We start from the raw sequence: 27,511 nt of genomic DNA on the forward strand, positions 1-27,511 counted from the left end.
GGTTTCCCACCAAGAACTTAAATAGGGAAAGCTTTGCGCTACATAGCCAAAAAAATGGTAATTTTTTGTAGGGGAAACCCTGGATAGAAAAATCGTATTTGTTCCCCCCTCTGAATTATGTTGGTTTAGCTCGCAACACCCAGATGGGAACAGTTTGTTAACGCATTACGCAATATCATGCAGCATTTATATAGGCACATGCTCAACCTTTGTTGAAGAACTTAAGTCTTGTAAACTTTAATTTGCATAAATTACAGATTTGCCTTTAAGAACTCCTCACACTTAAGCGAAAACCCCCAACGTCATTTCTTGCTTCCAGACAATTTAGACTTAAGAGATTTCGTCACCATTACGTTATTAATAGTCAGTGGTATCCGTATTTATGCGGGTTTTGTGTGTGTGTTTTTTTTTTTGCGAACTTGTACGTATTGTAGCTATTCTAATGCGAATTTCATGACGTGTGAAAGTTGATGATAATAAATGCATAACGTTTAGAAAACGAACGGCATACCCGACCCTGCATACGAATCATTATGAAAGGTAGCTATATGACTTGCGAATACATGTTAATAATAACCAATTTAAATCATAAGTAGTTTTGATCACTTTTACAGTAAATTTTTGCCATGTCTGTCGTGCTTTCCTGATACTCTAAGATTTACCGTCGCTAAAATGGAGATGCATACATTGTATTTTGCTGCTGTATGAGTTTGCTGTGACTACATATATTATAACAGCGAAATAAAATAACAGAATAACACCAGATGAGCGAACAAAGTGTAAACAAAAATGAAACTTTAGAATAATGAAATGCATTAATATACACATTCCTTACAACTCTTTTCAAGTAATATACATTTCTATCCTGATAGTAACAGAATAAGGGGTATACTTGTGCATCTTTTGATTTAGTTATTCGTGCCTGTAGATAAAAATAGCTTTGATATTCATTTAAATTATTTATCATGGAAATAAGCGTGAATCTCTGAGCTTGTTGTTAAAAGACCAACCAGATGATGTTTGTGAAAAACATGCGTTTTTTTTTTTGTTCACAAACTTGATGAAAAAGTAACCAATGAGAACATGACCAAGATACAAAAGATAGAGACCAGTGACATACATATATACTCGTATGTGATTCTTGTAGAAAACCAGTTAAATATTGCTAATGTTCAATTTCATGTGTAAACATACAAGTCTTTGTCTAACCTGGTTGTATGTCTTACAGTTTTAGTAAAATTTGCAGTATCACTTAAAGTAGCCATTAAATACATGTAACAATGTATTTACTACATTTAGAATTTAACCTTTTCCCTTATATAAGCGTGTTTCGACGGTTCCCCCCCCCCCCAACTTTTTTGAGGCCTCAAACAGTGAAAAAATGCCCTATTTAGGCCCCAAACACTGTTTTTCGTTTGAGAAATGTTGTTAAAAAGTGACAGGTTACAGGAGGCCTTTCAATGAAAACGACCATTTTTCGCAATATGCTCATGGGGTAAAAGGTTAATTAAAAAAATGTCAAAAAACAACAATTTTTCACCAAAATTAGGTGTAAGGGCACGTCTTAACATGGAAAAACTAGTTTTAGTAATTCCAAGGTTTTTCATCATTTTTTGTTAACCTTTTTCCTTATACATGTATAAGCGTGTTTCGACGGCTTTTTGCCCCCCCCCCCTTTTTTTGAGGCCTCAAACAGTGCAAAAATGCCCTATTTAAACCCCAAACACTGTTTTTCGTTTGAGAAATGTTGTTCAAATTAAGTGACCACTTTTTCGGCGCCGTCCCCCATCCAAATGTTACATCAGGGGTTGCCAGAAGGGGGATATGCCCCCTTCTGTTTGGGAGGGTTGAATGGAACGGGAGTCCCCCTCATCGCCAAGAAAATTTTGGACATGTGACAGGCTACAAATAGCCTCAGGTCGAATTTAGGGTAACTAGTAACCGACGCTGAAAAGCCTTTTACTCTATCTCAATTCATTGAGAAGTTGCAGCACTTTGAAATCAGTTTTGATGGAAAAAAACAATGCAAAATAGTGATTTTTTGGAAATTTTGAGACGACCCCCGTTGCAATGGTAACAGGAAATTTACGAATGAGCATGCTGTTACTGAGGCTATGGTCTAGTCAACATTTGTGCCAAGTTTCATCAGTATTGAAGCATTTTTCATAGTTTCATAGCAGTTTGAACTTGTTACTTGAGGCTTTTCAATGAAAACGGCCATTTTTTGCAATATGCTCATGGAGTAAAAGGTTAAACATACTGTGATGAAAATTTATAGACAGTAACCAAAACCAAAGTAAATGTACTACAAGTATAGCAAAATTGAATATATCTACATGTATTTCAAAGAAGAATCATCATTCCTACAGTTTCTGAAGAAAACAATTCTCAATTAAAAAAAAAACTTAATCATATATACGTCAAATGTTTGAAGCAAACTTCTTAGACAGAGAAATAAATGAAAGAAAGAAGTATTTGTAATGTCTGATCTTAACATAGATCTAGAAATAAATTATGTTGTTAAAGTTCATTATTCCACACACATTGTCTACATACATATGTAAACAACTCATTTTAAATACACCTGAGCATTGTGATAACTTGTGAAAGCGGGTAGGAAGGTGACACAATTAAAGAATTCGAGACATATATAATAATTATATACTATTGGAAATATCCCTTGAAATTATTGTAAATTCTGAGTTTATATCAGCTATAAATTTAAAACGAAAACAAGACAAAAAGGTAAAGTTCTTGAACTTATTCATCAGCTATTCGTTTCAAAAACCCTATGGGATTGTGGGTGGGAGCGGGGAAGTGACTTAAGTTTGAACGAGTGAATTTGATGAATTTTGCTTTCCCATAAAAAATGTTAGTAATTACAGTTTGAATATTTAATCAGAGCATGAAGAATTTGCGGACTTCTATAATTTGAATAATTTACAGGTACGTTGAATTTGCTGGACTAAAGTCACAGTCCCCACTAATCTCCAGGCGAGGGCTATAAATGACTGGTGCAACTTTATACACCATGACATGTAAAATTGATGGTGATAAACATAAGCTGAAATCTTGATTCACATTCAAGAGGAAATAAAACTTTGTTTAAACTAAGGATGATCATTCATTTATATTCAAACATATTTATACTTATTTATTCCAGACTAGATTATGGGAACCATGCCAGATACTATATACATGTAGCAAAGCCAGCAATTTTTATTAAAGAAAACATATTCCGTTGCCAAGTTTAATGTTTTAACAAACTATTAAGTTGGATTAGAATAAGATAAAGTGCAATAGAAACATATAAAGATCAATATATGATGCGAGATTATTGTCTGAAATAATCAATATAATATGGAAATGATGATAACTATTAAAGGAACTCCGCTGAGGTACAAAAGCCTATCAACATAAAATATGAATGTCTGCCATAGACCAACAGGAGCACTTAAAACAGTAAGTTTTGCAATTTTAAGATGATTAAAATATAAAGTTCGTGACCATACCTACCATTATGCATATTATTGATGTTTTAAATTTCTTTTGTACTTTTGAAAAACTTTTTTTCTATTGTTCTATTGTTTAGGCTTAAACTGAAAGTTTATCTCTTTCAGGCCAAGATAGCAATCACTATTGATTTGAGTGCAGCCACTTCGGGGTCAGACCCTATCCCCCGGCTTGATTTGCCACTGTGAACTGTCAATAAATAACTTTTAACATTTAACACAAACAGGGCATCTGTCTATCCGCAAGAATTAAAAGAAATCCTATTTCCCTACTAGCACAAGTGATATGACCATTATGCATTATAATCGTACAAGGTTAGTCTTTTATGTCATTAGAATAAGTCAATGAGTTTAATTTGGATATTTTTTATATATATGAAACATTCATTAAATAAAACAAGTAAAGTTGACATTTTCTTCAAGTCATTCAGTTGTTTCAACAATTTTTTTTAAAGTGAAATTAGTAAGTTTTCATTTACAAGGACATACATGTAGAATCACTACAACTTATGTTAAGAAAAATTTTCTTAATGGTACATATTAGATATTCTGCCCATTTTTGATAACGATAACAAATTATGGAAAATGTGTTTTAAATTAATAAAAACGTGTTCGCGTGTCTAAATTTATTGCATGAAATCCGAATAAAATCTTCAATGTTTTTACCAACCGGTTCATGAAGTCATTTTAATAATGTTCTGCTACGCGTGAAGTATTTGACAGAATTTATTCTACGTTTAAGTAAAGTTTAAAATCTGTGTATGTATACACCATTTCAATACACCTGTTAATATAACTTGTTAAGGAATAATTTGAATAGCCCACCACTTAACGCTTCGATTTACAAAGTAATTCAGTGCTGATCTGCTTGGATACTGATTATATATAATTGGCAAAATGGTCGAGTATACAATGATACTAGTTCTTGTTCTAAGTATTCTGACATGGATCACAACAAATAATTACTACAATTACACGTATTCAAAACCTCGGGATTGTCAAGATGTTCAAAAATACGGGCATAGTGAAACTGGTATTTATACAATATACCCGGAAGGAACTTTGGGATTTCCCGTCAGATGTGAATTTAATGATTCTACTTCCGGTGCATGGACTGTGATACAGCGTCGCGTTTCAGCTAGTGACTTCTACAAAAGCTGGAATGAATATCAGGTTGGATTTGGAGATCTTAGCGACAATTTCTGGCTCGGAAATCAACAAATTCATATGATTACAAGGCAAGGCTGGTATGAGCTACGTATTGATATTGTATCTCCTGAAAATGAAGTGGCACATGCGCTATATAATGTTTTCTATGTCGGCGATGCGAAGTCACAATATCAACTGCTTGTTGATGGATATAGTGGGACAGCTGGGGATAGTTTGGGGCCACACAATGGACATAAATTTACAACTAAAGATAGACATAATGACCAATACGAAAGTAATTGTGCAGTGCTATATACAGGTGCATGGTGGTATATAAAATGCCACCATTCAAATCTTAATGGTGACTATGGTAATACTCAATTCGGGAAAGGTTTGTCTTGGAATACTTGGAAAGGATATTACGTTTCAATGAAAACAACAGAAATGAAGATCAGGCGTTTTGGCAGCCCTCGGGAATATGAAATGGATAAATTTTAAATAAACCCCAACACAGAAAAGAGAAAATCAATTTTAAATCAAAAAATTCATATGAAATAAAATTAATAAATACTATTGACTCTTTTTAACGAGATAACTCTTTTGGAAACAGCTTTATCTATTTTTCCATGGGGCCCTCAAAAAGGGAAAAATTAAAAATTTTAAAACTTTAAAAACTTTTGGGAAAATACTTTAAAACCAGGTTTTAAAATTTGACAAACTTTTCAACTTGAAAATTATGGAATTAAAACCCCAAGACCCTGAATCAGTGCAGGGATATATTGTAAGCAAAAGGGTTTTAAAAAACGATTTAAAACTTTAGCGGGACTTGTTTAAAAATGGGGAAGGGGGTTACCAAATCCCAAAAATCCAAAAATAAACAAATGACTTAGAAATTGTTCAGTACTTGGTATTGGAATGTAAAGTTGAAAATAAGATGAATGAACGCAAATTGCGAGTACGAACATCTGACGATAGAATTAAATTATTCAATAAATAGGAACAGATTATTCATTATCTTAAACATCATAATAGCTTTTTGAAAAAAGAAACAACCCTCTGTGAAAAGGTCATCCAGCGGAGTTCAGAAAATAGTTCAGCAGATGGAGTGTCATAACCTTTGTCTAGGAATTAGTCTTGCAGCTCAGCACTCTTTTTGGAACTATATATAGTTAATCTTCCAGGAAATATGTACATGTGCAGTTACCATAAATTATACAACAATAGTTAAGATAACAATAGTAAAGATGTGGTAAAATATATGCATTGTACGCACAGGTATAGATATGAATATTCTAATGTAACAAAGAGGTTCATTTTTTAAGAAACATTATCAAATGGCTTTGCCAAGTCAAGGTTTTATTAATTGTATAATACACACAACAATTTTTCTTCAGAGCTTCAAACAATTTGTTCAGTATACATCAATTTTTATTATAGAATAGATATGCTTAAATTATGTTCAGTGAAATGCAGGAAATTCGCGAGTTTCTGTCACTGGATTTCCTATTTTCGTTTGTTTGCTGTTGTTGTTACTGATCATGGAATAAAATTAAACATTGACAGTTTACATACGGTGTACATAGGCAGTTTCATAGCCTGGATTCAGGCATTGTTATTTTTTTTGCATATATTCATAACATACACGCTATTTCATACTCGTTCGTGTTTTCAAAATATCAACGATTTGCCAAACTGGAACCAGGCTATTATCCTAGGATGAAATTTGGTCTTAACGGTACATGGGAAAGTCCTCTGCATATTATCCGAGATTGATATAGTGTCAACAACTATATATAGTTTAATTCTTAGAAGAATGTCTACCATCGTGATGGCTCAGGTGGTAAGTCAAGGTCACTGTAAGTTTTAATGCTTTGAACTTATAGGTTCGAACCCTACGCACTGCCATGATATAATGATGATGTTGTTATTGTGTTTCTCCCTTTTTATTTAGTTTGTCTTTTGTTTAAATATATTTTGTTCTTTTTAATTTCTATTTCTTTCCTTCCTTTCTTGTTTCTTTTTTTATTTCAATTTAAAAATCGAATTATTTGAACACATTGCGATTACGAAATAATAATAATAATAATAATAATAATAATTTTAATATACATGAATCATTATAAACACATTTATTCATTATATTTTTTTACATTTCTAATAATGCGCTTTCCTGACGTTCGACATTATCCTAAAACTTTTAAGTGCATGTCAACATGTGTACAAAAATATCTATCACACACATTCAAAACTATTTGGAAATAAGAAAAAGATAATTATATAAAAAGTCTCAGATGTAATTATACCTAACTATGAATTCGAACATGTAAATGCATGTATACAAAACAGACACGGACACTCTGCCAACTGCGCTATCAAGACACATTGAAATGCCTCTTTTTAATTGTGTGTTTTATTCATAAGGCTTCAATCTGCCTTACATATTTTTCGCATTTGTCATTAATCTTTGTTATGTTTAACAAAGGCTCAAGGACAGAACAAACCTATTTTAGAACTTATTTATCTTACGAACAGAAAAGTGTTCAAGGTAAATTTTCAATTACAAATTGGCATTGCAATTGATATGGTTTTAAACGGAGTATAATTATTCCGATGGTACATTAAATGGCATTGTTAATCTCAGCGCTAAAAGTATATCAGTTTGAATTAGATTTTTCGGTTAATCGCTAAAAATCAGATTTGTTAAAATAGAGGCCCCACTCAAGAAGCCTTAAAAAATTTTTCGCTACATTTTAACAAATAAATGATAAATTTTCGGGAGGGAAACCCTGGAAGAATAATCGGTATTTGTCATTTTTCTGAATTATTTTTGGGTTTTTTGCTCGGAAAACCAAAATGGGAAACATTTTGTTTAGCCTTTTTTCAATTAAACATGCAGCATTTTAGGCCCCTTTGGGTCATTCTTTGTTGAAAGAACTTTTGTCTTTTTTAAAATTTTATTTGGTTTTAAAATTTTTCGATTTGCCTTTCAGACCTCCTCACACTTAAGCGGAAAACCCCGACGCCATCTCTTGCTGCCAGACAATATTAAGACTTGAAGAGATTTCGTCACCATTACGTTATTAATTATAGTCGGTGGTACTTGTATTTATGCGGGTTTTTTTTGGGAACTTAATTGTACGTATTGTAGCTATTCCATTGCGAATTTCATGACGTGTGAAAGTGGCTGATAACAAACGATTAACGTTTAGAAAACGAACGGCATACCCGACCCTGCATACGAATCATTATGAAAGGTAGCTTTATGACTTGCGAATACATGCTGATGATAACCAATTTAAATCATAAGTAGTTTTGAGCACCTTTACAGTAAATTTTTGCCTATGTCTGTCGTGCTTTCCTGATACAATGTACTCTAAGATTTACCGTCGCTAAAATGGAGATACATACATTGTATTTGCTGCTGTATGAGTTTGATGTGACTTTACATATTAACAGCGAAATAAAATAACAGAATAATACCAGATGAGCGAACAAAGTGTAAACAAAAATGAAACTTTAGAATAATGAAATGCCATTAATATGCACATTCCTTACAACTCTTTTCAGTTATATACATTTCTATCCTGATAGTAACAGAATAAGGGGGTATACTTGTGCATCTTTTGATTTAGTTATTCGTGCCTGTAGATAAAAATAGCTTTGATATTTCATTTAAATTATTTATCATGGAAATAAGCGTGGATCTCTGAGCTTGTTGTTAAAAGAACACCAGGTGAATGTTTGTTGAAAAAACATGCGTTTTTTTTTTGTTCACAAACTTGATGAAAAAGTATCCAATGAGAACATGTTCAAGATACAAAAGATAGAGACCAGTGAGCACATGTCTACAATACAAAACATAGAAAACTTGATACGAAGCATAGAGAATGTAATCGTGATACAAAAATACCAAAATAGGTGATGGATTAGTCAAAAGATTCAACTGTTTGCTTGGATTGCCATATGTAAATAGTAAGGGGTTTTTTTAGTTATTTGATTTATTAGATGCTATAAGGAAAGTCGTTTCATTATCTCACCATTACTTAATAGAAAGGCAATGTGTATGGGTTTTTTTTTAATTTGCCAAGAATTAAAACTGTTGTAAATACATTTCAAAAGACAGTATACATAGTTTGCTAGTTTATTCACAGTTATTTAAAGCGCATTTATTTTCAAATTAGGTCCTTGTATTTCAGTTTCGATCCAACGCCCAATCCCCAATTTTCTTATGCATTTTATGAACAAATAGTGGGATGATGTACTTAAAATTTGGTAATGATCTACCAGAACTAAGTTGTGTAAATAGAGGTTTAATTTACCCTGGGTAGAGGCCAAACTTCGTTAAATCTAACCAACTCTAGTTACAAATGTACTTAAAACTAATCAATCCAATGTAGATTCTAAATACATAATAAAAGAATAAAAATATTACTTTGGTAATCATTTTACGCAATCCCAATTTTATAAATTATTACATAAACACAATTGAGTATATAATATAAGAAATATAAATAACATAAATCTCATAATTCCTTTATTTTTCAAATAAATATTTGCATGTAAATAGTACATAAACAACACGAGATAATAATGTTTATTGTTATGTTACATTTTTAGGTTGACATAGGACGAGAATGTATCCATAGATATAATCTCTTCTATACAGAGCACTTACTGTCATCTTTAACAGTTCCATACATATATACTCGTATGCGATTCTTGTATACTTCAAATGAAGAAAACCAGTTTAATATTGCTAATGTTCAATTTCATGTGTAAACATACAAATCTTTGTCTAACCTGGTTGTATGTCTTACAGTTTTATTAAAATGCAGTATCACTTAAAGTAGCCAACAAATATATGTAACCAGTATCACTCACAAAAGTAGCCAACAAGTTTACAAACACAATGTATTAACTACATTTTAGGATTTAAACATACTGTGATGAAAACTTATAGAGAGTTACCGAAACCAAAGTATATGTACTACAAGTATAGCCAAAATGAATATATCTATTTCAAAGAAGAATTATCATTCCTACAGTTTCTGAAGAACAATTCTCAATTAAAAAAAAACTTAATCATATATACCTCAAATGTTTGAAGCAAACTTCTTAGACAGAGAAATAAATGAAAGAAAGTAGTATTTGCAAGATCTGATCTTAACAAATCAATAGTTCTTTAAAAAAAATACAACCATCACCAAAGTCAAATTAAGAAAGATACAGCACTTGAAGTACTGGAATACAGCAAAGTATCAGAATTACAATATCTACATGTTTACCAGTTTGCAGCTTTACTATAGAGCAATATTTACATGTAGCAGTGTATAAAAGTCAAGTTGTTCTGAGTGTAGTTAAATATGGGGAAAAAACAAACTTTGTTGTGGATGTTCATTTGCTAATGGAAAGTCTTCACAAGATATAAATTTTGCTGGATATAAACATTATGTTTTAAAGGATTTTATACCATTTAACTGCAATATGTGTCACTTACATTAATTACATACATAATTTATAGACTGAAATATGATCCTAATTTTTTAATGATTTCTGATTCGCCTCCCCCCACACCCCCAATATTTATACACCTATGATTCCCCTCAATCATAGGTAAATAGTTAAGTATTTGGAAATTGCCTTGTTTGAAATATTTACCTATGTTTACGCAAATTCAAAAATAGGGTTGCCATCACATGAATTGATCAAGTAGAGTTAAAAATGACTTGTATACATGTATTGCAATAATACAGGTCCCTATACATCATTCATTATGTTTATTATCAGTTAGTTTAAACACTTCAACATACATGTAAATACAGTAATTACATACAACTGTTGTATTTAAACGGAAATATGAACTGTTTTATTATAAGCGGTTTAGGTAAAATTGTAATGTTATTAAGTTTAAAACCAGTCCATAGAATAAACAAGAGACAAAATGACAAGATAATAACAGAAATTAGAAGAAAAAAAAATGAAGTAACAGTACATGTAGCATTTAAACAAAAATCTATAATAAATGTATCATTGGCCTTTAATACTGAAAAAATTAAAAAGAAAACCACTTCAACACCCGACCAAGTATCAATGAAATTTAACATTTACCCTTGTTTTATATGGGTTTGACTAGAAAAAAATGAAAAGTGTTTGATTCTAATTTTCTTTATTATATCCTTCTTGAATGGAGAGTGATCAGCCTTTGCCCCAATTATAGAGCCTGGCCAACCTGTGCAATCAGACCATAATCCATACTGTTGGTATATCTTTGTTGTTTTTATAATTAATTAAATTCCTTACACTTTTAATGGACTGTTCCAAATTCAAAGTTGGGCTAATCCATTATACAAATACACATGTAAATTCTATAGATCTAACAAGGAATGATAGTGTTTGGTTGTATGATCAATATCTATGGTTTATTAAAGATAACGGCTATGCATGGAATCAATTCTAGTTATTTGATAAAATATACATAAACTGAAAATAAATTGATGAAACAAACAACTTTGATTAAAAAAATTACATTTCTCCCAAAGCAAAAATTACTCAAGTATTTCCTATTTTTAACTTCATTTGACAAATAATGAATTAAAGCATAAAATTATAACATTTATATAAGTAGTACAAGTCAATGATAACATAATACATATATCATGTTATATTACATGCCAGCACTTTTTTTATAGATATAAGAACAATGGCAACATTAATTAACATCTTAAATTTAAGAAATATGTGGATCTATATAGACAATCTAATACAGGTGTCCACAGACAAAACTATTAACAAAAGTGTACTGAACACTAAAATGTAAAGCGAGGGAAAACTTAAAATGTTTGTCACTGATCTATATTTATGACACAGTTATGATAGAGTTTTGTCTATTCTATAGCTCTTCATAAAATCCAGTAACGAATAAAGAGAAGGAACACAACTACCACAGCCACTATTGCTGCTATTTTAGCGTATGATGCTCGTAAATTTAAATACTTCGCGTCCTTCTTGTACTTCGAAGACAACGTTGACAGATTGCTGGCCTTAGTGTCCAATACTAAATAGAAACAAGAAAAAACAACAACTATAAATAACAATTGATGTAAATTGTACTTCTGACATAAACCAAAAATTAACATGCGTATTTTACACAATTAAAGTACATTGTATTTTCAACTGAACATACAAAATACATGTATGTATATTCATCATTTGTAAGGAAAATAAGATCTTGTTCTTCACAACATTTTGATCCTGCTGTTCCTCTACAAATATACCTATACTATTTATGTCCAAACCAAAAATAGTTCAGAACATTTAGTGACATGAGCTTAAAATATATCTGAAGAGTACAAGACAGTATTAAATGTAATTTTACACAATTAAAGTGAGTTGTATTTTCAACACAAAGTATGTGAATAGTAATATGCATATTTTCATCATTTGACACAGAAGTAAGATCTTGTACTGCAAAACTTTTATATGAACAGTGCTCTAAAAATACAAAGAAATAATAGTGGCATTTTGACTCTCAGAACATAGCCCTGGACTGCACATCAGCACATGACCCTTGACTGCTCATCAAAAATTGCCTTGACTGCAGATGTAGATCACACAGGGCCATATTCAAGGTCACATTTCAATTTCACATCCAAAACTGTACTGCAAGTCTAAATGAACATTAAATTGGAAAAACTGGAGCTGCTATTTGCAAACAAACTAATTTTGGAGGATGGACAAATGACAGACAGCCATTTCTTGGAATAGCTCACCTAAGTGCTCATGAATATGAAAAAAAAATATAAACAAGGAAAATCATTAATTTCAAAATGTATTTTTTTGTTAAGATGTACAATATATAAGCTGTAGATACCTGAGAGAGAGTCTCCTCGCTGTAATACATCATCTATATTCTGTACCATAATTCTCTGTACATCATGTAACTCTGTATTTATAGAAGTCAAATTCTTCCTTGCTCTAGAATCCATGTAGTTCTTTCTAACTTTCTGTATATATGTGTCTATAACAATATACAATAAGATTAATATAGAGTAAAACATCCTGCTTTGAAATTATCTACACTTTAAAGGACTTAAAAACAAGTATAAAATTTATTGTTGTTGAAAAATTTTCTGCACTTAACCTATCAATTTTTTTTATAAAAATACTAATTTACAGCAAATTCTTTCTGTAGAATTTAAGGTAGAAGGGTCAAATTTTTTAATTATCATTTTATCAAATATGATTTTTTTCTCTTCCCTCTACCTTTTTAAAACCCCTATATGGTCAAAACTACAATGATGTTTAAAAGAGTTGTTGTTGTTGTTGTTTCTTAATATATATAATATGTACAGAAAATTAAGGTAATACAATCATTAAATTTCCTGAAGAAAACCCATACCAAATTCTATAAAACTGTACGGCCTTGACACTGTTTCAACTTTAAATCCAAAATTTGATGTAAATTCTGTTTGAAGATCCTCAAGAAATGAATATGCAAGTCTCTTTGAGAATGTTTTATCACACAGCACTAAATAACAGACTCCTCTTTCTATGTAGTAACTGAAAGAAATATGTAAATAATCTAAACTGAAATATACAAAAAATACTTTCAATAAAATTGTGTGTACTTATTTACTTCAGTATGTTTAGTGACTTGATCTCTTCATTTAATCTATTTAAGTTTTACACATTAAGTGAAGAGTTTTCATTTTGGGGTCATTTTAAGGTGGAAATAAGGCTGATTTTTTTATTTTACATGCATACATGTATCCAAATTTGTTTTGTTTTTCAAGCTGATAAATATAAAGTTAATTTTAACACTTAGAATAAATGAAAATTATTTATAAATTGGCTATCTTTGTCTTTACTAATTGATAGAATTATGCACTTAGTCATTTACGGCTAGAACGGATTCCGATCCATGAAGATCTATTTCATAACTTTCTTTCATGGCCAGATATTACTTTAAAGCGTTGAAATCATTAATGCATTTAATTTCAAAAATATTTGCACAATAAAAGTGATTATTCCAGAAAATGAGTGTGAGCAAATGATCTGAAAATTTGCGCAAATTATTTGTACAAAAAAGACAATGGTATAAATCTCAAAAAAATATCTTCAGTCCTCAGTGGAATGACCAGGGTACACATGTACCTTTAAATGCAAATTTGTATATACATTTGTTTAAAGACTGTATAATTTATAACATGATCACAGCTATATGACAGTAGTGACTTACTGAAAAATATATGGTCCCGACTCTAGGCTACATCTTGCAGGGGGTTGAGGATCAGCAGAGATCTTCCGAAATAACTGTTTTGCTTGGTTTTGAAACTCCATCATACTTCTTCCAGCCTATCCAAAACAGTTTTGAAAGAAAATAATAATTCAAATGTGATTTCATGATCACTTAAATTGGGCAGCTTGACACTGAACTTGGGCTAATTTTTATCAGCTGATAATGCAACAGTTTCAATTACAGACATTTGTCATGTCTAATGAAATTACAGTAAAAAATTACCGTTTGAGTGTCCAGTGTCCTATTTAAAGAATGCTCGGCAGCTAAATGAAAACTTGATAGGTACATAATATTATCAAGGAAGTGGCTAGCCGTACGGGCCCGTACGGCTAGCCAAAAGTTCTAGCCGTACGTGAGTCACGTACGACTAGCCAGGACACACTGTATTGGCTAGCCGTACGGCACTTTTCAAAATTATATGGAAGTCGAAAATGCATATGTTATTTTGTGCCTTTAAACGAGGATTTTGTAAAAAAAAAAAAAGAATACGAACAAGCGTTGTATAATTTATTTTGATAAAAGTGTCAAAGTTGTATGTTATAAGTTGATATATAACGTACTTGATTTTCATGCTTATGATTTGTTGTTTTATTTGCATGAAAGATGAATTGTTAAATCATTTTTGTTAATTAAGCACATCGATCGAATAAATAATGATCGGATGGGAATAAATAATTAAATAAAAAGAATACTGAAAAAAAAACGGTGAAAAGAAAAAATTATTTAATAATTTTCAAATACAGTATAGATAATTTCAAATTTCGAACATAAAAGCTCAATATCAATTAATAAGCCTCAATTAATAAGAGGTTAATACATGGCAGGAGAGGGCCGGAAGGTGATTATCGGCCCGCAAAATGAATAATGGACCCGAGGGCATTATTCATTCAGGGCCGATTATCACCTTCCGGCCCTACTCTGACGTTTAATTATGTCTTTAATACACTTGGTAGATCTAATAGTAGCATTTAAAAAAAAAAAAAAAAAAAATTGTTTCAGTTTGTGCACGTGCACATGTTCTGCGGGCTGATAACTAGTTCTCGGCCCTGGGCCGCAAACTCATAATAGGTCACGTGACACTCATAATCAGTTGAAATCATAGGCAATTTTGTTACTATATATAATAACAAGTGTATTAAGACAAATTTTCCTTAATGATGGACAAACTTCTATACCGTCGGTAATTGACGCAATTATCAGAGCCCAGCAACAATTATTTTCGGCGTTTTTTTTTTTAATTTGAAAATTAAACTAAATGAAACAAAACAAAATTTAAACGTTTTGTAAACTATTTCAATAAATGTTATTTAACTGCAACCAAACCCTATTTTTTCTCGACGTCTTGAGATGACAAAAATATATACTGTATTCTTATACTTTCTTTCGACTACCATATAATTCTGAAAAGTGCCGTACGGCTAGCCAATGCAGCGTGTCCTGGCTAGTCGTACGTGACTCACGTACGGCTAGAACTTTTGGCTAGCCGTACGGGCAGCCACTTCCTATTATCAAATGAGTAAAATGGTTGTCACTTAAAAGACCACTTTTTCTTCTTACAAATAACTACAAATGTCATTTTAATTTGTTCTACACTTACCAATAGTGTATTGGTAAATTTTATTTAATAATGTGTTATATATTGATGATATAAAATTTGATGTTTTAAAGTGTGGCGAATCGTCTTTGGGACGAATATTAATTAATTTGTGACATAAATATAATCAATGTATAATCCAAACTATTTAAAATCTGGTTTCAAGTGTCCAAATAAAATTTAGTCTGAAGTATTCATATCATGGTTCGAAGCGTCCCAAAGTTTGATTTCTTTCCCCAAATTATTTCGGTTTATCAAAAATTGAGATTAATGCAAACCTGTTCGTCTTCCTGTACGGAGGCAGCAAGCGGCAAGCCATCCGCTACACGGGCTATCATTGTCATTAACACCATTCTGTATGTCGTTTGTAAATTATTTACGAAATAGTTGGCATATCAATCATATTTAACTGTTTACTTTTTGTTTTGACGTGGCCGGTGCCAATTCATGGTTAGTTTGATTGTAATAATGTAAAACGGCCACACTACGAAAGAATAGGTTCTTGATCAAAATCCGAAAAGTGCACATTTTCCCGGAAAAAAAATGTTTTGTCAAATCACTAATTTATCATGTTTAAGGAAGAGGCTACATTTACTTTGTGTTAAATTGTTATAGTACAAATAATCTTCCATTTTCTGACTGCCATAAAAACAGCCCACATAAGTCTGATCACGGATTTATATTACATATTATATTGTAATGTAAATCCGTAGTCTTATTCGCTTTACAAAGATGCCAGAAAGTGTCTCGCTGTTAAAAGATCATAACTGATCCATTCAAGCATTGGCAAGGCAAAATAACATTCAAAAATTTGTTTTCGATAACAAGCAAAAAATTTTCAAATTATGTTTGTGCTGCATTCATGACATAAGTATTCATGAAGGAGATAATTCAAAAAGTAAACTAGTTATGGCTCCTGCACACAGTAAATTTTCTCATTGTATTTTATCATTGTAAATATTATAAAAATGAAAAAAATACCTGAAATATGCTGTATATATACAGATCTTGGTAGTGAAGCTCCTGAAAAGTCTTGCTATTGAAAATATTGTTCAGACAATCCACAAAATATTAAATGGCAAATATCATTTAACCAGAACATGCCACCAAAAATAAGCACAGCTTCTATTTGTAGAGAAGCTTTCTATGTCTTGAATCATTTTTTTTTGTCCCAATGCTGGTAATAAACTATAAGTGTGTCCATAAGACTCTTCTCCCCTACTTCATTTGCTGTGGCATATTTTAAACAATTTCTGTCATTACATTTACTGATAGATTTTATTTAGTAGCTGCTAAGAAATGGTCTGGACAAAAATGAGAGCTCATAGGCATTAAAACTTTAATACCAGTATTTCTAAAATAAATTAAAAAACAACTTTGTTTTGCAGTGAAATAGATATACAACCATTATGTATTTCTTCTTTATATACCTGTACACATTTTACTATATTGACATGTATCGCATTTACAAAAACAATTAGACAAACAAATTCTGTATTGTTTACAAGTGTGATGTTGAATTTTTTTGCTGATACAATGGCAATATGTTAAATTGAATGTTTAAATACAGGGAAGAAAAAAATCAAGATAGGAGTACCTTAACCTTTTTGTTTCGAATTTTTTATCATAGAAACTGTATTTTACTGAAATGGATTGCACTCATTGCTTCCTTGCCTTGTAAGGTTCTTGTACATGTATTAGATAATTCACGGGAGTTCATTACAAGTGACACATCAGTATACTACCTTTACCACAATCTGTATAATGTTTTACAAGTGATCTAATACATATCCAAATTTGGCTAACATCCCACAATAGTCTCCATCCAGTATCACAATTTTCAATTATAAAGAATTCTAAAAGAATCCTATGATGAGTTAACTGCCAAATATTAATAATTCCTAACCAACAAGAGATGTCTGCTTCTCACTGGCTATCCTGCGGAGATCAACATTTACTCAATTTATTGTGTATAAACATAGTATGTCAATGAAAAGATTTGCAGCTTATTCTATGGAGCACAAAAGAGGCATTATAAATTTAATGTTAACATATTTAACACGAATGTCTGTTGTCATGTGGCAAAATACTTGGAAAAACATGTGGTTTATACAACAACTTTATTGAAAATATGTGTTTCATGTTTTATTATCGTGTGAAATCCTTAACAATTCTTCACAATCAAATCTATAACAAATATCCTTTGATTTACTAGTTCACACAGATATCTATATAAATTACAAATACATTCACATACATTTTTTAAAATTCTTCAACCATGTTTAAATGTTTTATTCCAGTAAAGCAGATCTTCTAAAAAATCACATTGTTATTTCACATGGTATAAATAAGTCTTATATTCCTTGTACATTAACCTGCCTGAATCTACAGATTTTCTTAAATGGACTCACCCAACTTCAATTTTTTTGGAATGTTCATTATCAATACTGGGGATATAAGGATGAAACTTTAAATTAAGCCAACAGTACAGAGCCTGGTCAGACTACATGGATGTGAAGACTGGCCTGGCTCTATACTGGTGGCAAAGATTAATCAAATTTGAGTCCAGAAGGTTAAATGTTAAGTTAACTTTTGAATTTCATATTACTTATTTCTTTTCAGCAAAGCTTGTTTGGAAACAAATTTTCCAGTACTTTTGTTGACAAATATATTTCATAACCTATGTTTTATGAAAAGATTCTCTCTTTTTAAGTTTTTTGTCTCTTTGTGCGACATAATCTTTTCTGACTGGACTTAGTCGTAGTTCAAGTATGTTGTTCATTTTATGAACTATTTCCTTGCACATTTCAGAGTCCCCCTCAAAATCATGGTGTTTGTAGTCATGTCCAAAATATGTCAGCCGGAACACAGATTTACCTGCAAACAAATGATTAATACATTATGTTTATCTTTTAAACTTACAATATATAAACAAATATGATATCGTATCAAAGAAAATTAGGAACTATGATCATTAGGAGTAATAAATAAAGTGTGGTTTGTTCCTAAAACAAATTAAAATATAATAAAATAAAAATAAGCACATAAATGGACCTTATTAATTTGAATATGGAACATATGATTTCAAACTCTCAAATCATTTGCCTGTTTCTATGTTTTGCCTCACTTTACAGTTTTTCATTAAAAAGTAAATATTATTACCAGTTAATATAAAGTAAATAATTACCTCCATCTTTCTCCTCAATCATATCACATGACGCTATACTATCAGCTTCATATGTTACTGGTTTCTGTCGAAACAGTTTTGTACCACTTTTACTGGCCACTGGATCTATCTCTACCTTCTCTCCACTTATACCTGCAACACACATTGAATTATACAATAAAATACCTGAATACACATTGAATTATACAATAAAATACCTGCACACACATTGAATTATACAATAAAATACCTGCACACACATTGAATTATACAATAAAATACCTGCACACACATTGAATTATACAATAAAATACCTGCAACACACATTGAATTATACAATAAAATACCTGAACACACAATGAATTATACAATAAAATACCTGCATACACACTGAATTATACAATAAAATACATGCATACACATTCAGAATATAACATTCCAAAAAAACCATTACAATTAAAAATAATGTTTAACTTTATAAATAGTTTTTGAAAATTGAATACACAAACTCTTAGAAAGAAAGTTCATGTAATTTTAATGATAATTGAGATAAATCATAGTTCCTACAACTAAAATTCATAATTTTCAGTTATTATAAGAAAAACAGGTCACTATAGTTACCAAAAACAGCATTAAGTTATATTAGCACAATAGCGCCATAGCAGTTCATGTAAGAAGTAAAATGCATCAAAATACATTGTATTATGACATATTCATATGTTTAATAACTCTGATCATCATTTGAATACTGTTTGAAATCTATTTTAATGAACAATAATTGTTACGTGTATTAAACAAGGATGGAGTATTGCCTACAACCCAATTACTGTTTGGTAACTTACATTTATGTGTGTACAGTATGTGTAAAGATAAACAACAGTATTAACAGCTTAATTTAAGATTAGTGGAAAATGACACAAGGACTTCTAAGAAGATTAACCTAGTATACCTGAAGCCGCATAAGTTAGTGTGAACAGACAGAGAACAAACCTAAAGTCCTCTCTAGTAAAACACAAGTGGGGGCTTGAAAAAATTGTTCCCACACAAACTTACCAAGTTGAACTTCTGTTTTTGTTCTGATTTTATGTATCATGTTTACAATATAAGATTTATACTGGTGGCTTGTCAGAGATTCCGCTAGATTAGACGTCTTGCCGTCATCAACTTCTATATAATCTCCACGGGAACCTGACATACAAAATTTCAGCATGAAATGAGCCGCGTCATGACAAAACCAACATAATGGGTTTGCGACCAGCATAGATCCAGACCAGCCTGATCAGGTTCCATGCTGTTCGCTTACAAACTCTATAACAAGTAGAGAAACTGATAGCGAACAGCATGGATCCTGATCAGACTACGCGGATGCGCAGGCTGGTCTGGATCCATGCTGGTTGCAAACACATTATGTTGGTTATGTCATGACACAGCTCAAATATAAGTGCCAAAGATTATCATTCTGTATTTTTTAACTAGTTTTAATCTTCCATTGTCAAATTATAGTGTCTGCATTTGAAATATAACATTAAATATCAAACTAAAGATGTAAGTACAACTATGAAAACTGCAACTTATATAAAGATCAAAATTATCTATACAATACAAAATCTGTATAAAGTGTGATCTTACAGAAGCATTAATCACAAAATTACATGGAAATTGCAGACTCTGATTCTGTCTATGAGGGATAATGAAAAAAAAACATCCCTCTCACCGACTTGAGCCGTACTCATTTTTCAACACTAAACAGTGCTCAAATCAATGATCCTTAAGGACCACAAGAATCAAACTTCCTTTAGAAGAATAAAACTTCCCTTATTTAACTTCAACTTTTATAGATCTTCATGAATTAATTATATAATATTTGTGACTTACTATGTTCCCTGACAAGACAGAACTCTAATGTATCCATGCTAGAGAGATTAGCATCAAGATCTACAGGTAAACCAGGCTCTACTTGTTTCTCCAGGTTGTATGACTGACCTATAATATACTTCTATTATCATTATACATGTCTAAATAAGTTTGAGATATATGTTTACATGTCTAAATAATTTTGAGATACATTTGTGTGTATTTTGATCTTTCATACTCACATTGGTGAAAATGAAAACAAAATGTTCCTCAAGGAAGTGTGAAAGGCTGTATTTAGGATCACCAATGAGGCATGGTCAAATAAATCAGCAAGACAATTAATTTTTATAACTTAACTGGCTTAAATATCTTGATTTCTTAACTATGCGAGGTAAGATTTTACATAGGACTGGCGTTGAAAATTTCTTTTAGCAAAATTTTATGATATTTTCTGAGGTTTATCATATAGCTTAACATGGGTAAGTGATCCTGTTGCCAAATTATAATTCTTGTAGCCAAACTTATAAAATTTAAACAAATGACTAAAATGGCTAGTGGCAGAGTGAGCCCCAAATGGTTGCCTCTTAAATGAGAAAATTTTAGCATGAGCCCTGCATGTCATTACTGTGTTTCTTTATAAATCACTAGTGTTAGTCAATACAAGTACTGATTGTGCCAAAATAAAAAACACTTGATATAAGATGTTAATTGGTATCAATTTGATTTAAAGTTAAATATAACTGCATACCTGGTCGAACTTTAATTTTCCTTCGTTTTAGAACTTTCTCCAGTATATCTCTCATAGAAATGTTGAGACTGTCAATTTGAAACTTGTTAAAACCTCTATGAGGAACATTTCTGTAGTAAATAGTGAATATGTTAGTATTTTAAATAAAAGCAAAAAACTACATGACATTTTAAATTTAAATTTTGAGCTACATGTAGTTAAGATAAAATGCAAAAAGATAACACCCTTCAGAATACATTTATGGATACAAGCAAAACTACTGAGACACTGAAATATAAATGCTAATTTAACAAACTATCCAATCCTAATTTGAGTATGGGACAAGAAAACCAATAGCTGCTAATGAGTATTTAAGTCAAGGAAGGCTTTTATCTGCTAGAATTTAGAAACTTACACCAGATACCCATACATACAAGTTGTTCATGGTACAATGAATGTGCAGGTGTTACATGTTTACATGTATGCACATGTAATTAACCCACAAAACAGCATATCATGATGGCTAATTGTTGCGTTTTTTTTCGAAATAATGGAGTCAAAGGTGCAGCATTACTGGGGTTATGACAATGTTTCCATGTGACATTCTAAAATGTTACATTAGAAAACATATGCCATTAGAAAACATGTGTCATTAGAAAACATGTGATATTAGAAAACATGTGCCATTAGAAAACATTTGTTATTAGAAAACATGTGCCATGCGTCATTAGAAAACATGTGTCATTAGAAAACATGTGTCATCAGAAAACATGTGCCATTAGAAAACATGTGCCATTAGAAAACATGTGCCATAAGAAAACATGTGCCATTAGAAAACATATGACATTAGAAAACATGTGTCATTAATAAACATGTGTCATAAGAAAACATGTGTCATTAGAAAACATGTGCCATCATAAACATGTGTCATTAGAAAACATGTGCCATCAAAAAACATTAGAAAACATGTGTCATTAATAAACATGTGTCATAAGAAAACATGTGTCATTAGAAAACATGTGCCATCATAAACATGTGTCATTAGAAAACATGTGCCATCAAAAAAACATGTGTCATTAGAAAACATGTGCCATTAGAAAACATGTGTCATTAATAAACATGTGACATAAGAAAACATGTGACATTAAAAACAGGTGAAATTAGAAAACACGTGTCATTAGAAAACATGTGCCATCAAAAAAACATGTGTCATTAGAAAACACATGTCATAAGAAAACATGTGCCATCAAAAAACATGTGTCATTAGAAAACATGTGGCATTAGAATACATGTGTCATTAATAAACATGTGACATGAGAAAACATGTGACATTAAAAAACATGTGTCATTAGAAAACATGTGGCATTAAAAAACAGACCTGGAGGGGGACAAAATAAGCTTGCAGTTTCTTTTCATATCTGAGTATTATACACATTAAAAATGTAAGCACTTACACAGTCACTATGATAGAGGGTTTGTTGGAACTTGTAGGAACATCTTTCTGTACTAATGCAAGCTTTGTGAAGCCAAACTTTGACACTGGTTCTTTACTATCTAAACTTGGAAAATCTGTGTCAACCTCACCATCATCTTCAGCAATGTGTAAACAATATACATCTATGTTCTCCCTAAAATATTATCAAAATTCACTTAGATGCTTCCCAAAATATGGCCAAAGAAAATATGTCCAAAATTACCTTAAATGATCTGAAACCTTGTAAATATTGAATTGAATATTCCTCTGAAATGTGTACTAAGTTCACAGATATTGTCTTTCTTAATAATTAGCCTTTACTTAAACGTTTTTCAATGTATTTTACAAAATATTAAGTCAGAAAATGGCTTAGATTTCAATATTTATACATAAATAGGTTCAAAATTCATAAACATTGTGTAAATGATCTGGCTAAAATATATTCAAAATTAAGATACATCTAAAAGTTCTTTTCTTATATGTTTAAAATTTGCTTTTATATTAGAAGATACATTTACATAATTATTTGAATTGAAATTTACAGCCATGATGAGGGCTCTTCTCATCTTTATTGCATATTGCCAACATATCAAACTATAAAGTTACTCACTGTAGTGGATGTTCTCTCATTTCTATAGTATATTGCCAACATATCAAACTATAAAGTTACTCACTGTAGTGGATGTTCTCTCATTTCTATAGCATATTGCCAACATATCAAACTATAAAGTTACTCACTGTAGTGGAGGTTCTCTCATTTCTATAGCATATTGCCAACATATCAAACTATAAAGTTACTCACTGTAGTGGATGTTCTCTCATTTCTATAGTATATTGCCAACATATCAAACTATAAAGTTACTCACTGTAGTGGAGGTTCTCTCATTTCTATAGTATATTGCCAACATATCAAACTATAAAGTTACTCACTGTAGTGGATGTTCTCTCATTTCTATAGTATATTGCCAACATATCAAACTATAAAGTTACTCACTGTAGTGGAGGTTCTCTCATTTCTATAGTATATTGCCAACATATCAAACTATAAAGTTACTCACTGTAGTGGAGGTTCTCTCATTTCTATAGTATATTGCCAACATATAAAACTATAAAGTTACTCACTGTAGTGGAGGCTCTCTCATTTCTATAGTATATTGCCAACATATAAAACTATAAAGTTACTCACTGTAGTGGAGGCTCTCTCATTTCTATAGTATATTGCCAACATATAAAACTATAAAGTTACTCACTGTAGTGGAGGCTCTCTCATTTCTATAGTATATTGCCAGCATATCAAGCCAATCAAATCCTGTATCTTAGCTGTTGCTATGACAACTACAGTCATTGGGTATGGCCGGTCTTCTGGTGGGACCATTGTCAGAAAAATATCTATCTTCTTCGTTGAAACCCCTACACTTGCCTGCATTGAAATTGATTTGTTTTTAAATAACATAATGCTGTATACATGTATCCGATATTTTAAGTTGAAGTTTTCTATCTGGTTTGTTCAGTTTGATTGTGTTTTATATCAGCAATACCAAATACTACATTTATTTAAAAAGTTATCACCAGGTACAACAGTCACCATCAAGTGCAACATGAATAATCATTCAATTAAAGCAAGCATAAAACTTCAGTTGCAATTATATAGATAAATAATGAGTAATGAGTAATAAACTTGTACCTTTCCATCAAACTTGGCAAATTCTAAGAATGGGTTTTCTCCTAAACTGGCACTACTGTCTAATTGTTCAGACAATCTGGAGATAAGTGGAGTGTCTGGTTGTTCAGATGGTATGACAACTTTCTTCTCAAATAAATGACCCTTTTCTTCAGCTGAATAAATAATACAATATACATGTACATTTCTATTTTTACTAGAATTAAATGTAATAGGCCGCAGAACAATTTTGAAAATAAAGAGCACTAAACAAGAGACCAGCTTTTATCATTTTAAAGTCACTGGTATCACATGTCAAGCCCTGAATCTGCTGAATTTGTGTAATTGGAACAGTCAGTTCAAAGCTTATGCAAATTCAATATCAACAAACAAAAGTTGAGCTATCAACAGTATAGAGCCTAGTCAGACTGCACAGACCTACAGGCTAGCCTGACTCAGAGACATATCTATGTCTCTGCCTGACTCTATACTGGTGACACAGGCCTATCACTTTCAGTTCCAATAGATTATAGTTTAAACATAAAAAAAGGATTACCATAACTGAATAATGCCCTGAAGAAACTTTCTTTTAACAACATCTTGCCATTAAGAATGAAAAACTGATCGTTTCCTTGACTAATAACTCAAAAATACTTATGAAGTTATTGTAGCTACATGTATTAGAAATAGTATTTATGTCTTGAAAGTCTGTTATATCAATGTGTTCGAGAAAAGGTCATTACAATGTGCTTTCATAATTTAAGTTGGTGATATTACCATTATATTTCAAGTTGTTATCTTTCCATGAAATATTCTTCACTTTACTCTGGTTCCTTTTTTCTTTCTTCATTCTTTCTAATCTCTGTGCTGTATTAGACCTTCGTCTATGAGCTCCTATAACATATTATAAAAGTTGTACTGGAGCAATCCTAGTTAATATACATGTATATCAATATAGAAAATAGGACTGTTTACAATATAGACTACAGAAATGGCACAGCGACTTATTTTTAACAGCATTTTAATGCTCAAACCTAATGTTCCTTGCATAATTCAAAAATACGTTTATATGTGTGCAGTGCTCTTACAGTACTGAAGCAATGTTAAACAGCAATAACAGATTATTAAACGATGGATTCTATGATAAAAAGATTTTACCATAATCCATATCAGGTAGAATATCATATGAATGGGAGAGTTCATTATCTGAGGATTCCAATCCACTATCACTGGCAAATCCACCCCTACAAACATACATTGTAAAAATTAGATAAATGTTTTACAGTGCATAATCAAAATATATTGAACCAATTATAATACTAGGTACCGCTATGTTATTATTATATAGGAAAAAATATTTAAGATAAACAAAACTTTACAATAATGAAATTTTTCTAACTTTTAAGAATTCTTCAGCTGTAACTTCCTAGAGTTACCAAAGTGCCATGATGGCCCTATATCGCTCACCTGAGTATGACTTCTTTCAACAAAGTTGTACTGGTAACAGTCTGTTAAAGTATGCAAGACTAGGGGTCCCTACTAACTGGTATAGGATATAAACCACAAACTGATAATATTATTCATAGGTTTGATTAATATATGTTTCTGTTTTGGAAAACATATTGAACACAAAAATTACTTTACATGTCATTTTAAGTAAATTGCTATTCTTACCTTATGACATTAAAACTTGACCTAAAAATAACCTTTCTCACAAATTTCCAGTGTTAACAAGTTTTACTAGTACAGGGCTCTGTGACCTAGTTTTTGACCCTAGATGACCTAAATTTGAACTTGACCTCATAGAAACAACCTCAGAATGAATGTATTGTTTGTTTAACATAAATCTGATCTAGCTACACACAGATGGACAATGCCATTTAAATACCCCTCATACAATTGTAAGTGGTATTAAAAACACATTACCTATGCTCTTGATCATCTACATCAATAATCATTTCACACATTCCAGTATCATCACTTGTAATGAAAGAGTTCCTGATGTGAGATATCAGAAACTCCTTATTGTCCATCATCGCCATAGTGACTGTTATATTTTAGATCCTGAAAAGTACAATTACATACATGTACTAAATGTAATATAACTTTTTCAACGAATTAATCATCAATCTGCTGATTTTATGTTATGCATAAATTTGCTCTTATTTGAATTTGGAAAAGTCCATTCAAAGTTTCAGGATTTCAATATCAAAATGTAACAAGAGCTGTCAGATGAGACAGTATGCTTCACTTATTAAATATGGGATGCAGTAAATGTATTCCAATTTAAGTAATCCCTGTGGTGGATGAATTTTGATCTCATAAAGCTCAAACATGAGCTCTGCATAGTGTCTTATTATAGAAATATTTCTGCCGAAAGGTCAAGCAAAACGTCAAAAGATACAGACCAGACATGAAACCTGCTAAGCAAACAGATGGACATAGCTGTTCTGTAGAAATGTTGAAGGATTTGGCACATTATACATTGTATATTACACAACAATATTTGTCAAATATGACATAAAGCAAAAAAAATATTTTAACATAAGAATATTCAGGGCAACATAATTGTGGATAAACAAGATAAAGGTGAATATGTATTCAGACAGTTTTTTTTTGTAATAACTTAAACCATTTAATCACTGTATGCTTTTTTTGTGCAGGTGTAAAACTAAAAGAAAATCGAGCTCGCTTTGAGGCTTTGCCTTTTTAATATTATTTTAATGATTTGTTGGATAACAATAGTGCATGAGTTGAGATCTATGGAAAAGGAATTAGTTTTTAAAGGGGTGCACTCAATAAGGATGAAGTCATAAGCTTAAGCTCGATCCATCCATTCCTTTGACTAAGTGTCTGTACATCCGAATACTACTCTACTTCTCATGACAACACACTTTTTATCTACGGAACTCAAGCGTTCTTATAATGCAAAGTTCAATTTCATTTCATGAATTTAGCTACAAAGTTAAATAGAACTCCATATTAAGATGATTTTTACAAAACAAATGCAGATTAAAAATTAAAGTGAAATTTTACATTTCCTGGTACTCTCCTCTATTAGAAACAACAAAAACTAA

General features: G+C 31.2%; 3 protein-coding genes across 3 annotated transcripts; 1 reads left to right on the forward strand and 2 right to left on the reverse strand.

The window, feature by feature from the left end:
- Positions 1-4,409: 4,409 nt before the first annotated feature.
- Positions 4,410-5,159, forward strand: LOC132755263 (fibrinogen C domain-containing protein 1-A-like). Its single transcript, XM_060746102.1, has one exon. The coding sequence runs from the start codon at positions 4,410-4,412 to the stop codon at positions 5,157-5,159; it is 750 nt and encodes a 249-aa protein (XP_060602085.1).
- A 6,198-nt stretch (positions 5,160-11,357) lies between these two features.
- LOC132755256 (vesicle-trafficking protein SEC22b-like) lies at positions 11,358-16,024 on the reverse strand. Its single transcript, XM_060746094.1, has 5 exons — positions 15,832-16,024; positions 13,900-14,015; positions 13,060-13,220; positions 12,532-12,678; positions 11,358-11,715 (listed from the first exon to the last, which is right to left on the reverse strand). Exons 1-5 carry the CDS (start codon positions 15,904-15,906, stop codon positions 11,561-11,563), a joined length of 654 nt encoding a protein of 217 aa, XP_060602077.1. The 5' UTR covers positions 15,907-16,024; the 3' UTR covers positions 11,358-11,560.
- A 1,659-nt stretch (positions 16,025-17,683) lies between these two features.
- On the reverse strand, positions 17,684-27,508 carry LOC132755258 (target of rapamycin complex 2 subunit MAPKAP1-like). The gene is made up of 12 exons (XM_060746096.1): positions 27,471-27,508; positions 26,361-26,498; positions 25,593-25,678; positions 25,212-25,328; positions 24,459-24,610; positions 24,025-24,194; positions 22,755-22,928; positions 21,322-21,431; positions 20,595-20,702; positions 19,773-19,907; positions 18,741-18,872; positions 17,684-18,430 (listed from the first exon to the last, which is right to left on the reverse strand). Exons 2-12 carry the CDS (start codon positions 26,474-26,476, stop codon positions 18,234-18,236), a joined length of 1,497 nt encoding a protein of 498 aa, XP_060602079.1. The 5' UTR covers positions 26,477-26,498; positions 27,471-27,508; the 3' UTR covers positions 17,684-18,233.
- Positions 27,509-27,511: the final 3 nt, after the last annotated feature.

This window comes from Ruditapes philippinarum, unplaced genomic scaffold, assembly GCF_026571515.1.
Source record: "Ruditapes philippinarum isolate M1 unplaced genomic scaffold, ASM2657151v2 ctg2823_1_1_1_1, whole genome shotgun sequence".
NCBI classification, from domain to species: Eukaryota; Metazoa; Mollusca; class Bivalvia; order Venerida; family Veneridae; genus Ruditapes; species Ruditapes philippinarum.